Source organism: Manis pentadactyla, chromosome 14, assembly GCF_030020395.1.
Source record: "Manis pentadactyla isolate mManPen7 chromosome 14, mManPen7.hap1, whole genome shotgun sequence".
Taxonomy (NCBI): Eukaryota; Metazoa; Chordata; class Mammalia; order Pholidota; family Manidae; genus Manis; species Manis pentadactyla.
The window spans coordinates 11,035,168-11,061,123 of NC_080032.1; the positions used below are offsets into that span (position 1 = coordinate 11,035,168).

Sequence of the window (25,956 nt, forward strand, 5' to 3'; positions counted from 1 at the left end):
TAATAGCTACCTGGTTGCCACCTTGGCAAGGTTTTGCCAGGCTCTCAGGAAGGAGTGAAAAACATCTTATTTTCTGAGTTTCTTTCCTTTTGTTTGCTGAGATGTGACATCAGTCCTCGTTTTTTCTCCCCACTCACCAAGCAATTAGCTCACAAAGGCAGGAGCCTGCAGGATTCCCCCTGAGGATTTGTTTATAAGCCTCTCTCCAGCAGGACATTCTGTCTCTAAACTGGTGCCAAACTTTAATAACAATGTGGACTACGCCATCTTCCACCACAAGCAAACAGATACTCAGCTCTGATGCCCAGCTGGGTGCGTGTCGGCTGCAGACAGCTTCAAATTGCCTCAACAAGGACAGATGTAGCTTGTTTTTGCCTTTCTTTTTCCATCTGAAAACTTTTCAGGGGAAAGATGAGAATGCTGTTAGGGAAATGAATGTGTTGATTCTAATGATCTGAGTGGGAGGCAGAGGTGACATGTGGCAGGATGGGCTCCGCATCATTTACCTGGAACGCAGCCAAGACAAAGCTGGGAAAAGGGCAGAATTCCAATGAAGCTGGTGCCCAAGACACTGAGCACCAATAACAAGGCACCTCTGAGCCCTGAGGTCACACAAGAGCACGGCATGGGGGGACAGCATTCTCAGAATGGTCAGACTGGAAATGATCCAATCACTGGCCTAGGCTTGCACCTCTGCTCTGACCCTGAGTTCCCCTGCCCTTGAGGGGCTCTGAGAGGCTCTCAGCCCCAGGTCTTTCTCTTGTAGTGGTGGTGGTGATGCAGAAGATGGCAGTGGAGGGGGGGCGGTGGCGATGATGATGGTAAGGATGGAAATCGTGATGATGACAGTTACAGTGATGAGGGTGATTACTATGGTTTGAGTAGCAATTTGTGCCCCCCACCCCACCCAAATTCACCCAAGGGAACGGCATTAGTAAGTGATCAGGTCATAAGGGTTGAGCCCTCATGAACAGTATTAGTGTTCCTATAAAAGAGGCCAGAGAGACCCCCTAGCTCCCTCCACCACGTGAGAACACAGCAAAAAGGCACCCGCCAGGAGCCAGGATGAGTACCCTCCTAAAGGCGGCCCTGCCGACACCTTGCTCTCGGACCTCCCGTCCTCTGGAACCGTGAGCTCTACATTGCTGCTATCGATAAGCCCCCTCATCTGTAACATTTTGTTAGAGCAGCCCAAATGGACCAGGGCAAGACGGCCCTGATGGTGATGGTAAGTGCTTTGTGCCAGACACTGGGCCAAGCATTTCAACACGTTATCTCACCAATCTTCGCCACAGCGTTGTGAGGGCATGCAATGATTATCCTCATTTGCAGAGATAACAGAGACAGAGTAAGTAAGTGTCTTGTCCTGAGTCACCCAGTAGGAAGGTGATGGGCCTGAGATTGCTTCTAGTTCTCCTTACTTTCAGTTCTGCCCTTTCTGTCAACCTCCTTCTTCACTCAACATGCATTTTTAATGCCTCTTATGCGCCAAGCAATGCTTTACACAGGCACAGGGAATCACATTTTTTTCTGGAAAGGGCTGGAGAATAAATATTTTAGCTTTCTTGGGCTACACGTTCTCTGTCACAAACACTCATCTATCATTGCAATGTGAAAGTATCCATAATAATATGTAAATAAGTCTAACTGTGTTCCAATAAAACTTTATTCACAAAAAATGAAGGCAGGTCAGATTTGGCTCACATGCAGCTTGCTGAGCCCTGGTCTAAACCACAGGAGAGCAAGCTATGTTTTGTGGTATTGCCTCAGGGGCCAGGGTAAGAGCAGATAAAGGCTGATGGGAAAGCGCAGCTTCCGTCCACCAGGGATCTCTGTCTGCTCTGGATTTAAAGGGGGGTTGCCTACTTCAAATAATAAAACCTAACTTGGCGCTCTCTGAACAACTCCTTGCAGTGTTCCAGGCAAGAGAAGCTACAGGGTGTCTCTCTGCAATTTGAAAACACCTCCCCAGAGATAAGATGACACATCTGGGACCCAGCTGTGGGGGAGTTAGGGAGACTGTCCGGAATGTGCTGGAGAAAGGGAGGTATCTATAGGGATTCCACCTGCCCTCCGAGGTAGAGATTCCTCCAACCCTGCATTTGCCCAGTGAGAGGTGCGCTTCTCACTGGCCTGAGGCTGCAAGGCATGGGATGGGATGGGGGAGCTGAGATGCCTTCAGGCTTGAGATTGGGCTTCCTGCAGGCAGGCTGCCACCATGACTTGTCAGCCCTCTGAGGCACGCCCAAAGCTGGTGGCTCTGTGACCAACTAGTTCTAGACTTGCCCAGGATCTCAGAAAGAGCCTTGGAGATCGTGAGGTCCATTTTAAAGAGAGAAAGAGTGAGTCCAGCACACAGAGAGGCAGGCACAGGGTCACACAGCCAGTAAGAGGCAGCAGTGGGGCTCAAATCCAAGCCCCCCCGCCCCCCGACTTCAAGACAGGCTCCTCCCCCTGCAGGAGCCAGTCCTCTGGCAGGACAGACAGGAAAGCCAGGCAGCCCTCCTCTTCCTTTCTTTGATCCATCCTACTTTTGGGACCTCCCAGCCCCAGAAGTAGCAGAAAAGAGAGAAGACAAAGGAGGCAAGAGAACTAGGGAGAGAAGAGAAAACCTAAAGGGAAATAGGAAGGGGCGCCAGCGAGGCCAAGGCACACGGACGCAGCCTCTGCAGTGGGCGTCTGCAGGGTTTGCCTCGCTGGAATCCATCCCCCTTCTTCTGGCGCCCACATTTCACTGTCCTCAGGGGAAATGCTTCCTTCCCTACTGTCTGCCCACGGGTTAGGACGGGGCTGAGTCTACTCCTGGATTCGGGGCTGGGCACATATCCCAGAACTGTCCAACCAGAGACTGCATCCTTCTGGCATGTGCTTGGCTTGGTGATCACACTCAGAACCAGCGTGATTCCATTTCTGGACTTCTGTTTGAGCTGTTGAGTACAAGCGGCCTCCTTATCACTGAGGTTGATTTGCTGATCATTTTTTCCAGCCTGATTGTTGCCCACTGAAAAGGGAAAGCCTACTTAAGAATGGAGATGGAGAGAGGAATTCAGCCAGGGGTGTGCTGGTGAATATTTAAAACTGGCTTTTGTGGGGTGGGGTGAGGAGAGGTGGGACAGGGGGTTGGCGGGGGGAGCCCTGGTTTGTAACATTTGCCAATTTCCATGGTATAAATTGCCCCTCGGGGGCTAATGTCCATCTACCATCGGGATGTCCTTGGACACAGACTTGGGAAGAGACATGCACAGTGAGCTCTGGCCAGCAGGTGCACGTTGGCCTCAGCCCACTGGATTCAGCCTGTTCACATCACTGGAGTCCCTGAATTCCAGTGGGCATGAAATCAGAAGTCACTAGACTTTTTTCCTCAGATGAACTGATACATTCCCTTTGCTTTAGCCCATTTGAGTTTTGTGTGTCACTTACAACCCAAAAAGCCGTAATTTAGACCAGTTCCCTCATCCTTTCCCACTACATACACTTGCAATTCCGAACTAGCCAATTCTCCTAGTAACAAATCATTTTCTTTCCCAATGTTTGTTCCATCCTCAAATTCTAGGGTCTTCTCTTGCCTTCTTACTGCTGAAGCTCAACCATAAAAAGAGTCCCAGAAAGAGATGGATTACCCTTCGAACCGAATTGCAGTTTGGAAATGAATTCAGAAACACTTAAGTCTGAATTGGGGCCCCCTAGATCTCTTCCGGGGCCACTATCTTCTGAATATAGCCAAGTGTGTCAATGGCCATGTTTTCAGTTGGGAAGATTCACTTCCCAAGCCTCTCTGACATACAATTAAGTGAAGCATAATAGCCTCTAAACAATTTGAGTTAGATTTATTTGAATAATTTAATGTACACCTGCAACATTCAATCAGTAGCTCCCACCCCCCTCTCTTTTTTTAAGTAATTAACTTTGTGGAGTTACTCTAATTTCTACCAAGTCCAAAGTGACAAAAGTTCAATTGATGAAGTCTCAGGGGACAAGATTAGTATCTGCTCCTCTGTTTGCCATCTCCAGACTCCACACATTATTTGTAATTGGTATTAGCAACTTTAAATTCTGATTAATTACTGGAGAGCCTGTTTTCAATGCAGAAACAAAGCCACAAGTCGGGGAGTAATAGACCCAATTATTCCTAGGTAGGCTTTCCATAACGGATTTTATTATCCCGATATCTCATCTCAGAGGCACACACAAAGAAACTCATTCCATTAGATGATGCCACCTCTGGAACTGAGACATGCACGTTCTCCATGTGGGATAAAGACGGCCCGGAAGAATCCCATTTCAGAAACGTGTCAGGGGCTGTCAGCACCGGGCCCTAAGTCCTTGTCAGGACCCACTTTCTTTTATAGGAGAAATCTTTATGGGGAGACAAATGGGAGACAAACAGGCACAAAGAGTGGCCTGTGAGGTGGGGCAGGGATATAAACACCCATTTTTGCCTGTGCCAGCTCTCTGAGAATACGGGAGGTCATTACGAGTAGGGAGTGAAGCAGTCTGCGAACGGGGAGTTTATAAATGGGTCGGGACATTTGGATCACACCGAGATAATGGGGCAGTCATTGGGAGAGCTATCTCCCCATCAGGAGAGCCATGAAAGGTGTTCTTTACATCCCGCCTGTGGCCCCAAATGCCCTCCATATGGAATGCCTTTTAAATACTTCAGTTTCCCGCCAAAATAATTCATCTTTATGTCTGGAAGTTTATAGCCATTTGCAGGAGGAAAACACTTTTTAAAGAGAAAGTCCTGAACTCCGGGTTTGGTGAATGCCCCCCAGGCAGACGGCAGGATGGAGCTGTACACTGACCTAGAGTCTGGAAACATGGGTCTTTGGGTGGCCAAAAACCCAAAAGCAAACATGAAAACTAGACAGAATCTCGCTTTGGGCTTCCTAAGGCCCTTAAGCAGATGCAGCCAGATTCTCAGAAGGTAGGAGAGAGTGGACAAGAGGGAAAGAGTGGGGAGCCAGCATGCCTTTGGGGTGGTTATGTGACAGGCAGAGCTAGAAGCGGGGAGTGAATTCCTCACTGTGGTTGTTTTGAGTACACATGATATGTATTTTGTATAAGAGAAGAAAGACTGTCCTCAATGAAATAACAGAGTTCTGAGGAAGCAATTTTGCTCTCAAAAAAGACAGTTAGTGATGCGATTTTTTCGATTCAAGAGCGTTCTGATGCCAGATTTACACACTACCCACTACCCACAGCCTCCTCACCTGGGCACGGCGACCCTACCCCAAGGGGGCTCCAAGCAATCGGTGGGCTGCACCTGGCTTCAAACAGCCTGCAAGAGCCGATGGCAACACTTTCAGCAATTCTGCAAGGCAGTTGTTATCCCCAACTATCATTAAATGATACAAACATACAATTAAATATATCACATTAAAAAAAAGGTGACACAGCCTCAAAAAACGCACTGCTTCCTAATTATTTTACAGTAAGTGATGCGATTTCTACTTTACTATTATGTATGCTTTTGAGGTTACTTATGTCTATCATCACCGTATGGTGGAACCACGATGCAACGGTGGCTACCGTGCATGGCTTCCTGACTGAGCTCAGTGACATCGCGTTGGTAGCTTGAGATCAGCCCTGCTCGGAGAATTTACACCCCGGACATCAGAGAACCCTGCCCTAGAGAGCCGGTTGTTAGACATTCACCAGCACACACGTTTTTTCTCCCGGTAGTCTGCCAAGGGCTCTCTCTGATCCCAACTCACTTGAACCTTCCAATCACATAAATGGGAGGTTTTCCCCTTGCAGGAAGTTCACCACGATGTGGTGCTGACACAGCCCTCACACCTGGGCCCCCTCATCTGCTTGAGGCCTCATGTTCTTTGCATTTTTCCCCCCAAAGGTGGAAAATATGCCCCAATGGTAACACCAAATAAATAATTCACGGATCATATATAATTGATGCTGGATTTAACAGAAGTAAAGCCCTAAGTGGTTGTCTATTAACTATTTATGATTTTTCCCGGGCTGCTGACAAGCCAGGCTTGGTGAGCAGATCACACCCATGCTCCCATGTTTTATTTAAACATTATTAAAAGTACACAGTCTGCAGCGAGGCCCTCAATTCCACTCAGAATTAGATTCTGCTGTGAAGTCACCTCCGGGGCTTGGAGAGGTTGGGGTTGGGTTTCACTGGAACCACTATTGTCTTTATCCCTTTGTGTGTCGAGAGTTAAGCTGCCTTCTCCTCCCATCTTTGAATTTCTCTTTTTTGTCCACTTTTTCTGTGACCTTGAGGGCATCACACCCTCCCCACCCCTGAGCCTCAGTTTGGTCATCTGTAAGCTGGGCATGGCATAGGCTTTACCTTAAGGGTTATGTTGAGGATGGGATTAGAGCAGGGATTCTTTTTGTGTGTGTGTGTGTGTGTGAATCTAAAGAACACTTTATAATTTTTTTATAATTTTCTTTTCTTTCCTTTTTTCTTAAGGTATCATTGATACACAATCTTATAAAGGTTTCACATGAGCAACATTGTGGTTTCAACATTCACCCCTGTTACCAAGTCCCCCCATACCCCATTACAGTCACTGTCCATCAGCGTAGTGTGATGCTCTGGAGTCACTACTTGTGTTCAGAGAAGTGATTCCTAATGAGGGCTGGCTGTGCTCCCCAGGGGATGTTTGGCAATATCTGGAGAGAGTTTTGATGGTGATGACTGAGGGAGGGGAGAGGCCCGGGGTGACATCAAACATCCCACAAGGCATAGGACAGCACCTGCCACAATCATCCGACCTCAAAACTCAGTAATGCCAAGGTTAGAAGACCCTGAATTACATAATCAAAATCACTATCAACTTTTGGGACTCACTTTTTAAAAAATGACCTTGCATGAGTAAATACCATGCGTCTGAAACTTATGAGTAAGAGAATGGTTTGAGTTGGTCAGACCTGGGTTCAAATTCTGACTCAGCCACTTGCTTGGAATGTGACTGGGGAGAAGGGGTTTTCATACTCTGGCTCTTAGTTTCTTTATAGGTAAGATGGGGGCAATTAGCTCAGACAGAGAGGCTTCAGTGAGAGAATCCATGCAAAGTACCAAACCCAGCACCCAGCATGTAGTGGGTGTAAAACAAGTATTAGTTCACATCAATGTCGCTGCCATCAACCACCACGGGCGTGATCTGGGGTGCAGAAGTGGGGCTGGTAGGCTTAGGATGAAGCTTTAGCAGAGGGAGAAGTCAGACAGAGGTGGAGGAGGAGTAAGAAAACAAAGTAACACGTTAAGCACCAACTGTGTGCTGTCACTGGGTACTTTTACATAAATCATCTCATTTAATCCTTACGGCCACCCAGTGAAACACGCTGCATTAATACCCCTGTCTCACAGTTGAGGAAACTGAGGTTCTACAATGTTGACCTGGCTGCTGCAGGTCTCAGGCTCCAAGTCCAGCTCTCCATCACCCCATGGTCGGCTCAGCAGGGTCCCCTCAAGCACACACCCACTTGGAACCCGTTTGGGAACAGGATTTTTGCATATGTAATTAGTTAAGATGAAAAAAATACTGAATTAGGGAGGGCCCTAAATCCACTGACAAGTGCTCTTAAAAGAAGAGGAGAGAATAGAGAGGTGAGAAGACGTCATGTGAACACGGAGGCAGAGATCACGCTTACGTTTGCACCGCTAAGGAACACCCGCGGCCACCAGCAGCTGGTAGAGGAAGGAAGGATTTGCCCCCACAGCCTTCAGAGGAGCAAGGCCTGCCAACAGCTTGATTTCAGACTCTGACTCCTAGAACTGTGAAAGAATACATTTCTGCTGTTTGAAGACAACCAGTTTTTGGCAATTTGTATGGCAGCCCTACATGGCTAACACACACACCCTCCCCCCAGTATGACTCAAAGCGATTCTTCTTCGAGGCGACGAGGGAGAAGGGAAGAGAGATGCTTAAAAACCTCGAAAGGGGTGGGGATAACAGTGGAGGCTTCTTGGAGGTGAGAGCCATCTGAATTTTCGAGTTGCCTAGACAGGCAGAGGGACACATAAGAACAAAGACAAGGAGTCAAGCAGTAACACGGTGTCACGTCCTGAACTGTTCCTTCTGTGCTTGGGTAGGACATGCAAAGTGATGAGAGGCAGGCAGCCACAGGCAGAAAAATCTATCGGGGTCATACTTCAGAGGCTCTGGGGAGCTGGTGGGACTTTTTTCTGAAGATCGTGGAGAGCCCTGGAAGATTTCTCAGCAGAAGAGTAACACAGTAAGAAGTGTCCCTTCTAGAAAGATCTGCAGGAAGGAGCTGGAGTGGAGGAAAAGTAGGGAGACAAGTTAAAAGGTGACCACAGAGGCCAAGATCAGAGGGGATGTGGTTTTAATAAAGACAGGAGGCAATGGATTTGAAAAATACCTCAATAGGGTAACATTAGCACTTCTGACCACAATCTATGAGAGCCAGATTTCTAGCCTGGGTCTCTGGGGGAGGGGGTGTGAACAGTGAGCAGAGGCCCCATCCCAGTTTTTCAAGACCTAGGGAGCTTCTGAGAGGACACCTGGCTCAGGGGAAATGTGAGACTAGAGAGTCAGGCCAACGGGCTGAAGGTTGAACCCAACACGTACACCCTCCCAAACAGGGGCACCTGGCTGGAGGCAGGCAGAGGGCAGTCCTTCCTGTCACCATCAGCTCTTCCCACGGCCTTGACCTCCACTGGCTCCCTTGTGCTGGGGCCAAGGTGGCTCCCCTGGGCTCCGTAACTACTGAAGAACAACACGATATAAATCCAGGGGTGAGCTGTCCTGTTGCTCCAACGACAAAGCGACTTGAATGATTTAGAGTCAGAATATTCTTTTCTCCATAATGGCTCCTGGAGTCGCCAGGAATAGTACATTTACTAAAATTAATGGCAAAACCTCATTTTTCTTTTTTCTGGGAAGAGAAGTTCCATTGGTGGGGTAATTGATCCTGATCTGGATGTGCCGGTGCACCAGTTAGGGGTGTAAATCATCCACATGAAACAACTCACAGCCCTTTAAACCAACACCAACAGTGACAAATGGGACAGGCTGGGACAGGCGGAAAGCAACACAGAAGGGAGATCCATCAACATCATTCTCGCTTCTCACCAGGGCCCAGAGAGCGGGATCCTTTTTTTGGGTCTCCCAAAGAAGAGACATTTTTCAGCAGGGCTGGACTGAAAGGGCAGTGTGGGGTCACAGTGATGGCTTTCAAGTTGGACACACAGGGACGCCAGTCTGATCTTTGCCACTCCTGTCTTGGCAGCCCTGGGCAAGACACCTCACATGTCTGTACATTTCCCACCTGTCGGGTTGACATAAGCACGAAAGATGACATCTGCAGAGGACCTCAGCATAGTGACTCCCTAAATGTTTGTCCAGGAAATGGATGAACAGATGAATGCATGCTTGAACTAAGGAGTTAGGAAATTCTATCCCTCCCAGGGTGATTTGAACTTTTAAAAGGGGAATATGAAGAGGGCACAGATTTACTCAAAGAAGTTATCTGTGATGGTGACATTAGGCATGGTGCCTTCTAAGAATCCCCCCAAATCTGGGTGCACAGACACCTTGATTTGTGTGTCAAAACTCGGAGCAGCCATTACAGAGGCATGTTTAAATTCACCAGCAATGGCCTTAGCGATTTCTCACCATTCAGTGTGAGCAACTTGAGGGCAGCAGTGCATCTTGTTCCTGATGGACCCCCAACATTTAGCCCTGGGGTTGGCCCATAGTAAAAGCTAGTGCATGAATGGCAGAACCAGAACCCTGTCTTGCAGGCTTTGGGGGAAGTTTTTAAGGAACACCAGGCATGGAGCAGCTGCCCCCTTGTCTTATAGGGTGGCAGGAGGAAGGCAAATTGGTGGCATAGACATGGACCTGGGGAGGGGAGATGACGTCTCCTGAGGAGCCCAGGAAAGTAGCAGGATGCCACGCCAGTGGGCAGAGCCTCAGCCACAGGGCTTATCTTAAAATGACAGTGCTCAGTGAATGCTCCCACTGAGCAGTGTTTTGTCCACACTGCGAACTTCAACAAAGCAGGCAACTTGTGATCCCTTGTCCCTCCCCACTGACGCCCATCTTCATGCCCTACCCAGTTGGCATAGTTGACAGATGTTGAATGAATAAGTGAGTGGTACAAGAAAATATGACTGCCTCTCTTGCTCCACTGGGAATATCTCAGGACCCAAAGCCAAGGGGCATATTTAGGGTAAATGGGTTGGTGCATTTGGGACATCCACTATGAGGAAGGGTCTGCCAGCTGACATTGTCCCTTTGAGACTTGCCCATCCACAGAGTCACTGAGGAACAAAGTGGGCAGGGTCCCTGCAGAATACCCACTAAGCACAGATGCGCCCTCCTGCTCTGGAGCGGATTGAAGGGTGCCCGTCCGCCATACAGGACATGTTCATGTGACCTTATTTGGAAAAAAGGTCTTTACACATATAATTAAGGATCTCCAGATGAAATCAACCTGAATCTAGAGCTGGCCCCAAATCCAATTCCAGGTGTCCTTCTAAGAAAAAGGCAGAAGGATATTTGAGACGCACATACACAAAAATGATGACCAGACAGAAACAGAGGCAAAGAGTGGAGTAATGGGGCCATTAGCCAAGGAATGCCTGAAGCCACTGGGATTCGGAAGGACAAAGAAAGATTCCAACCAAGAGCCTTCAGAGGGAGAGCGGCCCTGCCTACACCTTGACTGCAGCCTCCTGGCCGCCAGAACTGTCAGAGAATGAATGTCTGTTTGTGGTCGTGTGCTAAGGCAGCCCTAGAAAACCTGCACCTCCCAACCACAGCCACACCAAAATAAAGAGGGAAGTTCAGCCTGGGTAAACTGATCTAGAATCTTGCCATCAGAAAACAGAAAAATGCAAGTCTAATTTCAGCACACATACCAGCTTTGCATTTTATAATTTTGTGTCTTTTCTATTTTGATTCACATATGGGGGTTGCACTAGCATCTTTCCAGTGTTTTAGGGCCTTTCATTATCTTCGCTTGTCCCTGGGAATGGGGATAGGGTAGAGGAAAGTGCGGAGAGAAGGAAGGAGAGGAGAGAGGAAGACGACTATTTGATCTGACTGGAATGCCTGGGTGTTCGGCCAGTTAAAGAGACATCCTAGGAGCACGGCTGGGGGGGACATCCTCTCACCCCCAGCCAGAGCTGGAGGAGGGGGCTCAGCTGCCGGAGAGGCAGGACTGGTTAATGAGGAAGTTACCGTGTCAGTCGCAGGCAAGGGCCATTCTCTCTCTCAGGGCCACGGGGGATGGAGGAACTGTCAGTCTAGGGCCTTGAACTTTATCTGGGAAACTAGGTCTCTGTGTAGAGCCTCACCTCCGCCCCCCACAACAGCCAGGCTGCTGGCTCGTAAAGGGCAAAGCTGATAGGAATGACACTGGCCATGGGAGGCAGTGGCCCGAGAAATATACTTGCTGCAGGAGGACAAGTTGGTGAGACCAGTCACAAAACCAAAGCGGACAGCAGGGGAAGAGAAAATGACTGATTCCCAGACCTCTGGCCAAGCCCCAGGAGGCTGGGGGTGTCTCCACAAAGACTCTGTGGTGGGGGGCAAAGAGGTGTCACGCCTCAGGAGCCACAGAAGGAAAAATCTGGAGTTTTAAAGGTATCCGGAGGGGGTGCTCTGATACTCTGTGACCCCTAAGGAAAATGTTCTCAGAAAAATGTATTGAACTATGGAGAAACCTTCCCAAAGGGCAGAGAACACATTTTTAAAGTGTTCCTTGGACTACACCAGTGGGCAATCATGGCTTAGTGAATAAAAGCTGAGACTATAGAGTTGGACAGACTTGGGTTCAAAATTCTTACTACTGTGTGGCCCTGGGCAAGTGAATGTATCACTCTGGGCCTGCATGTGGCATGTTGATGGCCCCGTGCCTCAGTTTCCCCATCTGTAACATGGTGATAAGAACAGTACCTACTTCACAGTACTGATATAAAGATTTAAATGAGAAATGTTTAACTCAGCCCTTGGCACATAACAAGCCTTAATAAATGGCAGCTTTAGCACGATCATTTTTATCTTTTACATTTGTACATACTCTTAATAGCCCAGAAATAGCTCTGGCATTTATCAGGTGTGACTCTTTAGACAAGATGCCTCAGTTTCCTCACCTGTAAAATGGGATAAGAATTCTGACGTGGCAGGGATCTCTGTATTATATGATATTATGAATGTACATGCATCATACATGATCTATTAAATGTTTGGGCCTCAATTTAATAAATAATTTAATAATTTGATAAACTTTGATTCTCTCCTCTTCTGATGAGGCCATCCTGCCCTGGAATGAAATGTGTGAGGCAGAAAGAAAAAAAGTCTGGGGTCTGAGACCTACACGTGCTGGGCAGCCATTCCAGCGGCAGTGAACGCTATTGGTCCACTTGGATCCCATCTCTAGGGTTTGCAGCAAATAGCAGGCAGGGTCATCAGTCTGCCCGCCCCCTTCCAGTTTCTTCTTGCTTCTGGCCCCCTGCAAAGGGCCCAGAGAGCACAGAGAGAGGAATGTCCCCCGTCCTAAGCCCTCCGTGCTGGGGGAGCCGGGGCCGTGACAGAACTCACCAACTCCATACACCGCCGACCGGCCTCCGCCTCCCGCTGCATCAGCTCCTCCATGTCCGCCTTCAGCTCCTCCAGGCGCCGCTGGGAGTACCGGCTGCTCTCCCGCTGCTGAGCCTCGGACACGGTCGCCTGCGCCATCTCCTCACCCATCCTGATCAGCGTGTCCCGAAGCCGGATCACCAGGACCTGGGGGCCGGGCAGAGAGCACATGCCCACCTTGGAGTTAAGAGGCCAGAGCTGTGCAACAGGGGCGCGCCAGGAGGGGAAGTCCTTTGCTGAGCCTCTGTGCCTTTTTATAAAGCAATCAGGATAATAATCCTAATTTCTGATGCACAAATGAAGAATTTACTTCGAAAACGTAGAAAGCGATAGCTGCTATTCTGGGAGGCGGTATAGAATGCTGATGAGAACTGTGACTCTGAATGTATGCTGGGTTCAAAGCCCACCTCCTCCTCTTCCTGGCTGGGTGAACTTGGGCAGGTTACTGAGCCTCTCTGAGAGACAGGGATGATGACGGTATTTACGTTCCCAGGGATGCTGTCAAGATGGAACACATTCAGTTAAGCAGAAGACTTAGCTCAGTGGCCAGCATGTGGAAGGTGCTTGGTAAGGGGTAGGAATTATGAATATTTATGGCAGTCCTCATTCATCTCAAGGTCTGGGTGGTGGAGTGGTACAGTCAGGAGCACCCAGCTCTCCAGATCAAAACCCCTGCCCTAACATGGGTTTTGGTTTCCTGATTTGTAAAACAAGGCAGTTTAAACACACAGCCTCAGCTCTAATATTTTATGGCATTTTTCCCTTGTCTGGGGGGAAAAGCCATGAGGACACAATGAAACAATAGAGAGAAAAGAGCTGTGGGCTTCACCGGTGCTGCAGAAAACAGACCCCAGGGCTGTTCTGCAGAATTCATTAGCTGGCCGACAAGCCCGGAACCAATCCATTCTGATGGGCAAATACTCAAGTGTGGACATAAAGCGGAGCCTACACGATACCGCAGGCCCCTGCTCAAGATGCCGAGTGCCTCTCCAGATCAGAGACTGAATGATGACCTAACAGAAAAGTTTACTGTTCAGCTTCCCTTTGCCTTTCAAATGGAGTTTAGCAACAATTTCAAGGGGCAGCAGGAAGGCTATAAGGAAGAAGGGTATTTCTCAAACAGTGTCCCCGAGGTACCCTGTCTTAAGGACCTGGGATTCTACTGAGTACAACTAATGATAGCAGAGGGGCAAAGTGAATTTGGAGGTTTAAATTTAAATCTGCCATTTAAAGTTTTTCTATCATGATTTTCTTCTATCACTTGACTATGCTGGAAGCAAGTAATAAATGATCTATGATCTAGCCCGACATTATGTATTTAATCATTATTAATTTAATCATTAATAGTAGGAGCAAAGTTTCGCGGTGATCTGTGGAGATACTTTGCCTTGAGGGGTTGCTTGAGTGATTCTGAGAAGCACTCAGGGTCAAGGCAAAGAAGCGTTTTTCTCTGTTCTTCCTCTACGTAGGCCTTCTTAGAGACCAAATGCCCAACAGGGGATTGGGAGGAAATGTTTCAGCACGAGTGTGGCCTCCCCCTGTCCAGACGCACTGTCACACTGTGGGGAAGCCACCTGAGAAATCAGAGCTTCGGAGCTGATAGAGTCCGGACCTGAGTACCACTTTTCGAATAAGCCCACCCGCCATCTCCGAGAGACCTGGGTGTCATCCTCCCTAGGCTACTAGCATCCTCCAGGGGCCACGTCAGCAAGCCACAAGCCCACCTTTCCCCTGACCCCTCCCCTCAAAGAACCCGCCAAAAACCCTGGCTGTAAAAAGCCTTGACTTGTTAGAGACCCTCTTTTTCCTTTGTTCTCCTGGCCAGGACAGAGGGGGCCCTCTCAGGGTCGGCAATAAACCTGTTTGGACTGCTGAGTTGGCATCCCCTCTCTTCTTTCGGGTACAGGCTGGAGTGAAAGTCAAATGTCAATCTACTACTGTCAGTACCACTACCTGGCTTTATCTTGAAAAAGTCACTTGACCTCTATGGGGCCGTCTTCTCATTCACTGAGGCTGTCCTACCTGCCCCAGTTCCAGCATCAATGCCACCTCCTCCTAGAAGCCTCACTGATTTCCCAGCCTGAAAGGATCTCCATCTTCCAAACCTCACAGGCCTCTCTCCATATTATGGGCATTTATGTACATATTTTACCCACATATCCTACAAAGTGCTATGCTTCTGGAAAGCAGAATCTGTTTTATACAGTGTCTTCCATGCACTTAAAATTTATTATGCACCACACGCTGGGTACAAAATAAATTCCTGTTCAAAATCAGTTCTGGGTGCATAAGTGGATGAGTGGGTGGATGGAGATGGGCAGAACTGGATCAGTGGATAACAAGACGGACAGACAAAAGGGTCAAGTTCTGAAAAAAAAGGGGAAGAAAGACTGAAAACAGTACAGAAGAAAACGACATGGAAGGGTAATGATGGGTGAGACAATGATGGCCTACGGACATGGAAAGATGGATGGGGTGGACAGGGGAATGGAAAGGTGGTTTGTGGGATGGTGTGACTGAACAAAGGAAGATGGGAGGGAGGGAGGGAGGGAGGGACTCAGATGGGGTACGATGAGTAGTCCACATCCACATAAAGGTGTATGAGTGGACGGCTGGACAGCAGGCAGATGCACAGAGCCTACACTAACATCCTCGTGGCCCTAGGCCTGAGCAATATTTATATGTCAACCAGTACCTCAAATCTCTTAATCTGCACTTTCTGGAACTCCGTCTTGTTCTCCAGGTCACAGATGATGGCCTCCTGCCTGCTCACAATGGCTCGGTCCACGGTGGACTGCTCCAGGTACCCAATGCGCATCTGAGCCACCTGCAGCTGGGGGCAAACACGAGAAGTCCCCCAACCGCCTGCTGACTCTGAGTCCCAGGATCAAGGCCCATGCAGGACCCCGTCCCAGGCCCACTCACACCACCTCCTTCCCAGCCCAGCTTCTGCGTGCTGAATGCACAGGCAAGAACTGCCCATTCCCTGGCACCAGATCCCGCCCGTGGGTCTCAGGTGCCGGGAGGTGACATTTCCTGGGCTTTCAGCCCCCATGACAGGACTTTCAGTCAGGGTTCCTTTGACCTCGTCTCCCTGCTCTGCTAAAGGACAGCAGCAAGGGGATGTGAGCGGCAAGCATCAGCATCAAAGTACACAACCAAGAGTGTGTCTGGCAGTCAGGCACGTCAGGGTTCAAAACCAGGCTCCAGCACTTTCTAGCTGGATAGGCCTGGGCAAGCCAGCTTCCCTCCCTGACCTCATTTCTTCATTCTTTTGCACCATGATTGTAGGAGATTAGCACCTGGTACAAAATAAGTGCTCAGCACACGGCCCCTACTGCTGTTCTTTTTGTTGTGTTTGTTGATACTCAGTGCATATGGACATTTGCTTGAGACCCAGACACATGCAACGGTTCTAGAGGACCTCTGAGAATTCCATGGATAATGGCAACCCGCAAAGTATGAGGGAAATTCAGGGGTGTTTGGAGGAACCACGACTTCAAAGGAAGATTTCACAAAAAATGATGATCCTGTCTTGCACAGATCATCCCCTTTTCCTTGGAGCCATTTCTCTGCGGGAGAAAATCCTGCCCTGAATGGCGGGATGAGTCTTACGGCATCTTTGCATCCTGCACAGGCACAAGCAAGCATCCGTGTGTGCGTGGGCATGCGTGTGTGCCTGCTGTATTGTTCTCAGGTCATTTGGCCCACAGCTGCAGCTGGGTGAGTGGATGAATGAATGAATGAATGAATGACAGTTTTCAGGATCCAAAGCATGAGGCTCCAGTGGGGACCCTTCCCGTCCTCCCCACAACGCAGTAACTCTGAGCACGTACTTGTTCTTGAAGGCTGTGCTTCTCCTTCTGGGCTTCCTCCAGCTGCAGCTGCAGTTCCTGGATCTGCCCAATGTCAGCAGCGGACTGGTAAGACAGAATGTACCACCTTGAGACCACAGGCTTGGCTGGAAAATGCCCCTGGAAACCCCTCCTTCCCCCATCCGCAGATGTCTAAGTCTCTCAGAGCCTCTGTGATGACAGCAGTTCCAAAATGTTGCCTCTCACATCCTTCTCAACACCCTTCATCTCAGTGTTCACTGGGTCATTCCCATAAGTCCCTAACTTGGTCAACCATCCAGCACTTTATTACTCAACCTTGAGAACCCAGGCAGAAATGGCCACAGCAGTAGGACCAGATTCTTAAGGAAGAGAACATCTGAGTGTCAGGTAACTGGGATTCTAGCCCTGGATCCTGGCCGTGCAAGCCACAAAACCTCTCTGCACCTCAGTATCCCCATCTGTAAAATGGGCTCGTAGTCTCTGCTTAGTTTCTGTACACAGGGTTTATCTGGAGATTAAATGAGACAATGGTAAAGGTCCTTTAAAAAAAGTAGAACCAACCTGTTAAGCACAATGATCTTTAAGAGAGGAATTCCAGAGCACAGGTGAGCCCCTCACTTTCTATTTTCCACATGTACTTATTATTTAAATTATTTATAATGGGCAGATGAAAATACTGCTTTTGTAATTGAACAAATAAAAACACTTCCATCTTGAACAAATATAAGTGTGATTCACAGATTCAGAAGACGGCATAGGATATTTTTGTAGCTGCTGTTATAATGGTGATGATATAATTGATTCTTTTCGTTATTATGTTTCCTTGTTTGGCAGAAATTCCCACAGTTCAAATCTCTCGAAGCCTGGCAGGCATTCTACCATGTATCTCCTTTGGGGTACAATGTGGGGAAGCCGCTTATTGCTCCTGGGGGCATTGCTCCTGGAGGGCGCTGTTCTCCCCAGTTACTCAGATGAGAAATCGGCCTGGGATCTTGTCACTCATTCCTCAGCTCCACCCACAAAGCCTCTGCTCCGCCCCATCCTGCCTTCGAGCCTCCTAATTGGCTCCTGGGTCCGTCCTCTCCTCCCCAGCTCTGCTCCACCTCCCTGGTGCAAGCAGCTTGGTCTGGACTACGGACGGCTGCTCTATGCGTTTCATTCAGCAGCTGCGTGTTACATATACCAGGCACTCTTCCAGGCTCTGGGATACAGCGTTAGACAAGCCAGGAGAACCCTGTCATTATAGAGCTGACAGTCCGGGGCAGCATCCTGGCTGATCGTCTCCTCCTGCTCTTGACCCTAAAAATCTTGCCAGTGATTTCCATTACATGTAAATTAAGATCCAAACTCTTCTCAGCCTCAAACACCCCTCTGGCCGTGCTCTGAAGGTCTTGCTGAGCTCATCTCGCGATATGCTCCCCTCAGCAGGACAGACCCTTTACACACGCTGTTTCCTCTGCCCGGAACACTCCCCGCAACCCTCAGGATTCCACTCCAACCTAACCAACCCTGCTCCTCCTTCAGATCTCCATCCCGGTGCCACCTCCTCAGGGATGCCTTCCCTGACCTCCAATCTAGGTCAAGATTCACAGAACCATGTTCATTTTCTTTTCTGGACTCTAAGTTCAGCTTCCAAGCATCCCCTCTGCTCAGGGTGATTATGTAAGGCCTGCCCAGCCCAGTAAACAGTGAGCTGCATGAACACAGGAATGGGCTGTGCTTTTGCTCAGATAGTATTCTTGGCATTTCACACAGTCCCCAACACATAACAGGTACACAGTAAACATTAAATAAATGAATGGGTATGTAGAGACGTACATGGATAGGTGGGCAGCAGGATATATAGGTGGATGGGTGGATGAATAAGCGGGTGGGAGGATGGCTGGCTGGCTGGGTAGATGGGTGGGTAAGAGTGTAGAGGTGAATGGGTGGATGAATGAGCAGCTGGAGGATGGATGGATGACTATTTTGATGCGTAGATGGACAGATGTGTGGGGTGGGTGAATAAACAGGCAGATGTATGAATAAATAAAAAATATTCTTGATGGAGAGAACCTCCAGAGATGTACACCTATCTGAGGGTGACATTCTCCTCCCAGAGGGCCACAATTTATAATCCCTCTTTATCATTGTGGCATTTATCCCTCCATGGTCCTTAGACCAGGGAATGGCCCAACCACATCTCCTCTCAGTATGCCCCCCGTACTGGTCCAAGCCCACCGAGCTTTCTTTCACTCAGAGCCCTTACCTGGGCGATGAGGTCTTTGTGCTTCTGCATGAGGTCGTTCAGGTCATCCTGGTCCTCGTCGATGCGCTTCAGCAGGTCGGCTCTCTCAAACTGCAGCCGGCACAGCTGCTCATCCACCTGGCAGGAGGCAGGACAACGGCTGCGGTGAGGTACGAGGGGGACTGAGAGGGGGACAGCAGAGGCTGACCGAGAGCAGGGGGCCGTGGCTGTGGGTGGGTCAGATGAGAGACTGCCTGCCTGTAGGGGAGGCCCTGGGTGTGTCAATGCATGCTGTGCACAAGACAGCTGTGTGTGTGTGTGTATGTGTGTGTGTGTGTGTGTACTGGGCATGCAAGTGACTATGTGAATGCCACTGTGTGTATGTGAATGGATGCGTGTCTGTGTAAGCCTCTGTGGGCTTACCTTTTATGTACATTTTAAATGAGCATAGCACATATATATGAATACAAACCCCTGTAATCTTGCTAAGAACAGGGACTTTGTTCTGTTCACAGGTCTATCCCCAGCACCTGGCCTGCATAGAGCAGGTGCTAAATAAATATGTATGTATTAGGTGGCTGGATAAATTTAGATGATATTTCACTTAGGAGGGCATTAATTTTGTATGTGTTTCTGGCGTTTTTGGATGTGTGTACCTTCATTTGTGTGTGTGTGTGTGTGTGTGTGTGTGTGTGTGTGTGTGTGTGTGTGTGAATGCTTATGGGCAAGTTTCTCTTAAATTAGTGCAAACACAATCTGGGATAAAAGCTTCAGTAGGGATCTTGAGACAAGCTATGGCCTATAAATCTGTAGCTATACCTAAACTTGAGGATGTTTCATGTTGAGTATAAATTTAAGCCAACCCTGGATACCTGGAGAGACTTAGAAACTCATATCCAGTTTTCACCAACATAACTGATTCATAGATTCATAATAAACATTCATTTGTCCCCGCTCAGTGGTGAGCACATAGTAGGTTCATAATAGATGGCTGGTCCCTTGTAGTAGTGAGCCTAAGTGAGCCCCTAAAGGATGCCCTTGTCTCCGCATAGAAGAATGGACATGCAGCAGCCCAATGACAGTGACCAAGTCCCTTCTAATGGTAGTGAGCACACAGTAGGGCTACAGAAGATGCCTGAGAACCACTTACTTACAATGGTGAGCATGCCGTGGGCATGCAATAGGCAGTTGTGTTCCTGCTTAGGGTGCCCAGCAAATAATAGGCTCATACTGGATGCATCCCCACAGTGCTGAGCACACATTAGATCTACAAGTTTCCTTGCCTACCTTTGTGGAGGTAAACACCCAGTGGACTCTCATATAGGCCCCTGTATCTTTCCAACACTCAACTCATAGTAGGATGCCTGTACTCAGAGTCTGGGCACCCAGTAGGTCCACAGTTAGTACTCTTGTATAACCGGTAGGTCTACAGTTGATGTGTGTGTCTCCAGGGGGCACTCAATAGGTCCACAATAAGAACCCTTGTCTCTTTTATGGTGCTGAGCACACAGGAGACCCACACTAGTTCCCAGAAGCCTGTGCTGGCCCCAATCCCCACAGCTCCAGGGAAGGACAGGTACCAGGCTCTTGCAACGGGTCATGTTTTCCAGCTCGCTGTGCATATTCTCCAGGTCCACTGTCAGCGCCTTCTGGGTCTTCAAAGCATCCTCACACTTGGCTTCACTCTGCTCCAGCTGGACCAGGCAGGAGGGAGAGAAGAAAAGAGAAGAGGCCTCGTGATACTGCCTCCTGGCATGTTCGTCCCTTCCAGCCCAGCCCGTACCTCTCTCAGGCAGCAGAGTCATTTATAGGCAACCCTCATGTCTGCACAATTATGCAACTCACAACTGGGGGAAGCAAATGTGGTTGTACATGAGGCAGCGGGTTCTTAGCCCACTCAAAATTGAGCAGGCATGAAATGAAGCTGGGCCACCCTCGTTTCCATGCCAAGAGCTAGTCCGTCCCCAGTTCCGGCTGGCAAATATTTGCTGACATCCACTTAGTGCCAGGCAGGGAACAGTCAACCTGGCGCCTGACCTCTTGCAAGTGAGACAGGCAGGGACAGGTAATGCCAGAGAGCAGAGGAGTACAGAGAGGTGCTAGAAGGTCAGTGGGGACCTGCCAAGTAGAGCTTCCTTAACCAAGTTTCAGAGCTGTGAATCCCCTTTAAATGCCACAAAATTCTGCATGCGAGCATTTTCCTGGGTTCATGACCATCACTAGATTCTCAAAGGTTAAGAGCTACTGACTTAGAGTTTCTTTCTCATCCTTTCACCCACCTGCATCCCTATCTTAAGGGACTGGGGTCTTCAAGGTGGGTACAATTACCTATATGGCCCCAGAAGACAGACAGCCCTCACCAGAGAACACCACATCCATGCGCAAACCCTAACTCCATCCTGCAATTGACAGTTTCCCCTTGATTTCTGAACCCTGGAATCTCTAAGCAGAAAACACCTTAGAAATCAGCTAAGGAAAACCTTCAGGACTCAGAGAGGGACAGTGCCTTGCTCAAAGTCACACAGCTGCAAGGAGCAAAGAAGCCATTTGTGTCATACAGACCAGAGCACTTTCTCAACTCCCAGGCCACTGTCCCTCTAAAGCAGTTAATGATATAAAGGTTGGTGCTCACAGACTGGGAAAAAAGACAAGCTAGAGCCCCAGTGAAATGGCACACATACAGTCTCCGATCCCTGGGGCCAGTAAGTCGGTGTTGGGGCCCCCCTGATCTGTAAAAGGAAAACAATTCAGCAAAGGTGGAGGCCACCCCAAGGACACCTGACCAACAAGGAGGGGAAGAAGCAGGGGTGCTCTGGGGGTAGAGCCCACCTGGGATCATTTTCATCTCCTTCCAAACTGGGCCAAGAATGTCTTCCTCAGAATATCCAGAGGCTCAGCCCACGTTAGAAGGAGAAGAATGACAGTGGAAGGTGAACAGAACAGGCCACCACTAATTTGAGTATCTCCCATCAAGCACCATGCTAAAGGGTCTTCTCACAGTTTCTCTTTTCATCCTCATCTTAGATCTGTGAGGTGTGTCCTGCTAACATCTCCACTTCACAGATGAGGAAATCGCAGCTCATGGCTTTCTCACATGGGCACTTCTAGGTCTGGCCCCACCCCACTGCCAGCAGCCACAATCCACAAAATCCCTGTGTTTGAGACCCTGAGAACAATGTATTCCTGCCCAGGTGGGCTCAGTGCAGGGCCTGGCCAAGAGGACTCGGTGGCTTGCTTCCCTCTGCAACTTGGAGGCATTGAAACACACTGAGAAAAATGATGTGGAGCAAGGCGGGTAACTGGCATGGCTGCAGCATAACCAACAGACGAAACAAGAAGTCAGGCACACTCTTATCTTCCCACAGGCAGCTCCAGGGCTTCTGGCAAGGCAGGGAGGTGGGAAGGAGGGCACCCCCCTGCAGGCAGGCAAAGTGAGCCCCTGATTTCTGCAGAAGTCAGAGGCCTCCCTGAGGAGAGGCATTTAAGCTAAGACCTAAAAGATGCAAGGGAGACAGCCATGTACAGATTTAGGAGGAGGAATGTTCTGAGCAGGGGCAATAGCAAGTGCAAAGGTCCTGAGGCAGGAACAAGAACCAACTTGGTGCTGAGGAACAGAAAGGTAGCCAGTGTGGCTGGACAGAGATGGAGAGGAGGTGGCACTGAAGAAATGGATGAGGGTGCCATTTGTGGGGCTTGTGAGTTGAATGCAAAGCTCGGGTTTCTTTTCAGACTGTAGGGAAACCATTGACGGTTTCTAAGGAGGAGGGTCGCATGATCTGCCTATGGCTGCTGTAGGGAGGCTCAGCTTTAGAAGACAAGACTGGAAATCGGGTAGCCAGAGAGGACGCAGCTGTGGTCCTCCAGGAAGGAGCAGGTGGAGGAGTTGCAATCAGTGCAGAAGCAAAGAGAAATGGAAGGGTGTGCACAGCGGGGTACGCAAAACCCAAAAGGTCTGGGCAGACAGGAGCAGATGGGCTGTCAGGGGAGATGATGTCAGATAACTAATAGCAGAGAGGATCACGCCAGGCCAAGTTGCTCAGCCTGGGGCCTGGAGGCAAGCAAGAGCCATGGTAAGTAACTCAACAGGGCAGAGCCGAATATGGTACCATCTGCTGGGCCCCTCTTCCGGATGAGGGTTTCATCAGCATGATGCTACTGGGCCGGGCAGCCACTGGAGAAAGAAGGCTCTATTTTTATCCCCATTTTACAGATGGTATATGATGCATGATCCAGAAATGCTCCTTCCTTTCCCCCAGTCACCCTGGAGCAAGTAGAGAGAGAGGGACAATTTATCCCCAGGCGAAGTTGAATACAGAAAGAGCACCCGTCAGTGGAGATGGCTATAGGCATTATTTTTAGCTCATACTGGGTTAGAGACAGGATTATCTTGGCCCTGACGGTTCTGGCATTAACAGCCACACCTGCTGCTATTGCTTGGGGACCACTTCCAGTACGCGGCGCTTTACCTGCCAGCTTCACATAAACCCCACAGCACCTCTAGCAAAAGGACACCGCCATCAGGACTTTGTGATGCACCAGGACACCCGGGGTCATAGAGGGGAAGTGACTTGCTCAGTCAGTGGAGATGCCCAGTCGGTCCAACTCGAGTCCAAGCTCTTAACTGTTGGGCTCCACGGCCCCTCATGGAAAGCCCCTCACTGGGAAGTCCGGACCACCCGGCTAGGATGCGTTAAAATAAAGCGAGAGCTCAACTGCTGAGCACATGCATAGGTGGCTCAGTGGCTGGGTGCTATAATGGAAGCCCCACAGGCAGTGTCCCGCGGGCCTGGCCCAGGCTGGGGACTGTGAAATGAGAACTACATAAATAAGGGAAAATGGACAGGACTCGGAATGTGAATGATGGTGTGGCACTGAGGAAATGGGCATCACTGCCGGAGCCTTTGGAGATGAACAGTTTCATCCGAAAGCAAAGAAGAAGGAGACCGGCGCTTACTGGTACTTGTCAGAGGTCAGAGCTTGGACCCTGGAAATTTCAGAGCTTGAGAATTGGGACTGGGGGATCGGCCCTCCCAGCTGGTCACTAAACCTTGCCGTGCCTTGGTTTCCCCACCTGTCAGATGGGGATGGTCACATCGCAGGATCTATGCAGGATAATGAGTGACACCATACCTGGCACTGAGCAAATGCTACAAAGAGGATGGTGCCTGCTGCTGCTTCTGCTTGTCCCTTTCATTCCCTTAACAGCCTAAGAAGCAGGGACTTTTTGCCCCACTTTAGAAGGGAGACTGCAGGAGAGGTCAAAGAACTATCAAGGTCACATCACCAGGAGGAAGCAGGGCCTCATCACCGAGGATCTTGAGGGGGCATTTTAGGCTTCCTGGCAGACTGGGGTCGGGGGAAGCACGGTGTCCACCCCAGAGGCACACAGATCAGGTAAGGCCCAGATTTTAGTAGGATCTGGACGAGCAAGATCAGGAAGTCCTCAGCCCAAGGCCTCCACTGGGCAGGTTCTGCTGACAAGCTGTCATAATGCCGAGCTTTAAAAATTCAATTTATTACACTTTAGGGAGCGAGAAGAAATACAGGGCCATCTCGGGCTGATTTTCCATTATGGATTACCCGGTGTAAGAATAACTCACTGCACATTATTTCCATACGGGGGCCATTTGACGGGCATTTTTATGAAGTCGGGTGGCAAGTCACCATAGGGCCCAGATCAGATCCTTCAGCCGAGTGACACTGCCCACCACTGCTTTGAAAATGCCTTCCCAGGAGGAGCTCCAGACGGTAGAGCCAGAGAGCAGAGGGAAGCGAGGCAGCCAGCCGCCAAGTGACTCCTCGGTAGGGGTACCTGGGGTCCACTCTCCAGCCCTGGCAGTGTGGCCATGCGGATGTCAGATAGCAGCTGACACCTCACACCTTTCAGCTCCAAGTCCCCATCATGTCCTGGGGGACAGGCCCTCTTGGGTTTGTATCAGATCTTCGAGATGTAGGGTGGAGAAGTTTAGGGGCAATACAAGATTGAACTGGCTGAGTCCCTCCCTCTCCAGACCTAGTGGGAGCTGGACCCACAATAGCCTCTCAATAACACAACTGGTTTGATTTTCATATATGTTCATGTTTTCCTTCCTCTTCCAATAAAGACAAATTTTTGCAAAACCAATACAATGCTAAAGGTATGTGGGTTCACAGCACCAGAATAACTCTGAGAGCCAGAAAACTCCTTTCTTCATGTTGTCATTCTATCACTAATTAAAGCCACCCTTCCCAAGAATCTGCTCAAATTCTGAAAGGCAGGCATCCAAGGAAGGTGTCGTTTCCTTCCCAGCCCCTGGAGTTAAGTGTCCTCTGTTGAATGGGCATGTGCCCGTTCCCGGCCCTCCCCATACCATAGCTACAGATGGGCGGCTCTAACTCCTTAGCAAATGTGGGGGATGGAGGTCCTTGAAGCCTGGGGTTCTTAGGGGCAAGATGAGACGAACACCATCTAGAATCAAGTGTTGGTGAATAAGCCTGGGAGTTGCCATATACATGGGTTATGATGATATGCTCTTAACTCTGCACCTGGCGCTGCTCTGAACATGTCTCATCAAAGGATGGTGGTGGGGTGGATGCATTCTCCCAGTACGGCCTCTCATCTGCGACAACATGGGGCATTTGACCCCACAGAGCATTGCATGGTGGTTAAGACCAGACCCATTGGTCATGCAGAGTTGGGTTCCAGTCCCATCTGCTCTACCGATGAGCCTATGACCTCAAGCAGGTTAGTTAGCCACTCTGAGCTTTGCTGTCCCCCACCCACAAAATAGGGCACATAATGATTCAATTCATTGAGCAGAACTACTGAGTACAGTTGTAGCCGTGCACTGCACAAGCCTAGGGGATGACATGCACATGGGTTATGATGATGGGCTCTTGTTCTGTGCCAGGCACAGCTCTGAATACTTGTCATATATTAACTCACGTAACCTTTGCAACAACACTGTGAAGTAGAGTCTGTGACCATACCTGTTGTTACAGTTGAGGAAACTGAGGGATAGAGAACAAGTGACTTACCAAAAGTCACACAGGCACTAGGAGGCAGAGCTAGGATGTGAACCCAGGCAGTCTGGCCACCAAGGGCCCACGCTGAGCCATCACACTGCACTCCTGCAGCAGTAGCGCCCACCACAGGTGCTCAGCAGGGGAAACCTGTGATGTGTCTGCATAGGATTGACTCTCCCTTCTTTTGATAGCAGCACCCATCTTCCTTGCAAAAAAAATGTCTGTCCCCCAAATGTCCATGTGGTTCTGATAGGGCTGACCTCTCCCACTGAGCTTGGAGGAAGGCCTGTGACTCAGCCTA

At 49.4% G+C, this 25,956-nt stretch overlaps 1 protein-coding gene across 1 annotated transcript in view; it reads right to left on the bottom strand.

Annotated features, from left to right (window-relative positions):
• The window catches only part of MYO18B (myosin XVIIIB), a 231,732-nt gene that overhangs the window by 50,767 nt on the left and 155,009 nt on the right, over positions 1 to 25,956 (bottom strand). The window contains exons 34-38 of the mRNA XM_057492611.1: positions 20,231 to 20,344; positions 18,672 to 18,788; positions 16,424 to 16,507; positions 15,283 to 15,420; positions 12,549 to 12,734 (exon numbers count right to left, since the gene is read on the bottom strand). Coding sequence (XP_057348594.1) covers positions 12,549 to 12,734; positions 15,283 to 15,420; positions 16,424 to 16,507; positions 18,672 to 18,788; positions 20,231 to 20,344 — 639 coding nt within the window. The remainder of the gene's footprint in view (positions 1 to 12,548; positions 12,735 to 15,282; positions 15,421 to 16,423; positions 16,508 to 18,671; positions 18,789 to 20,230; positions 20,345 to 25,956) is intronic.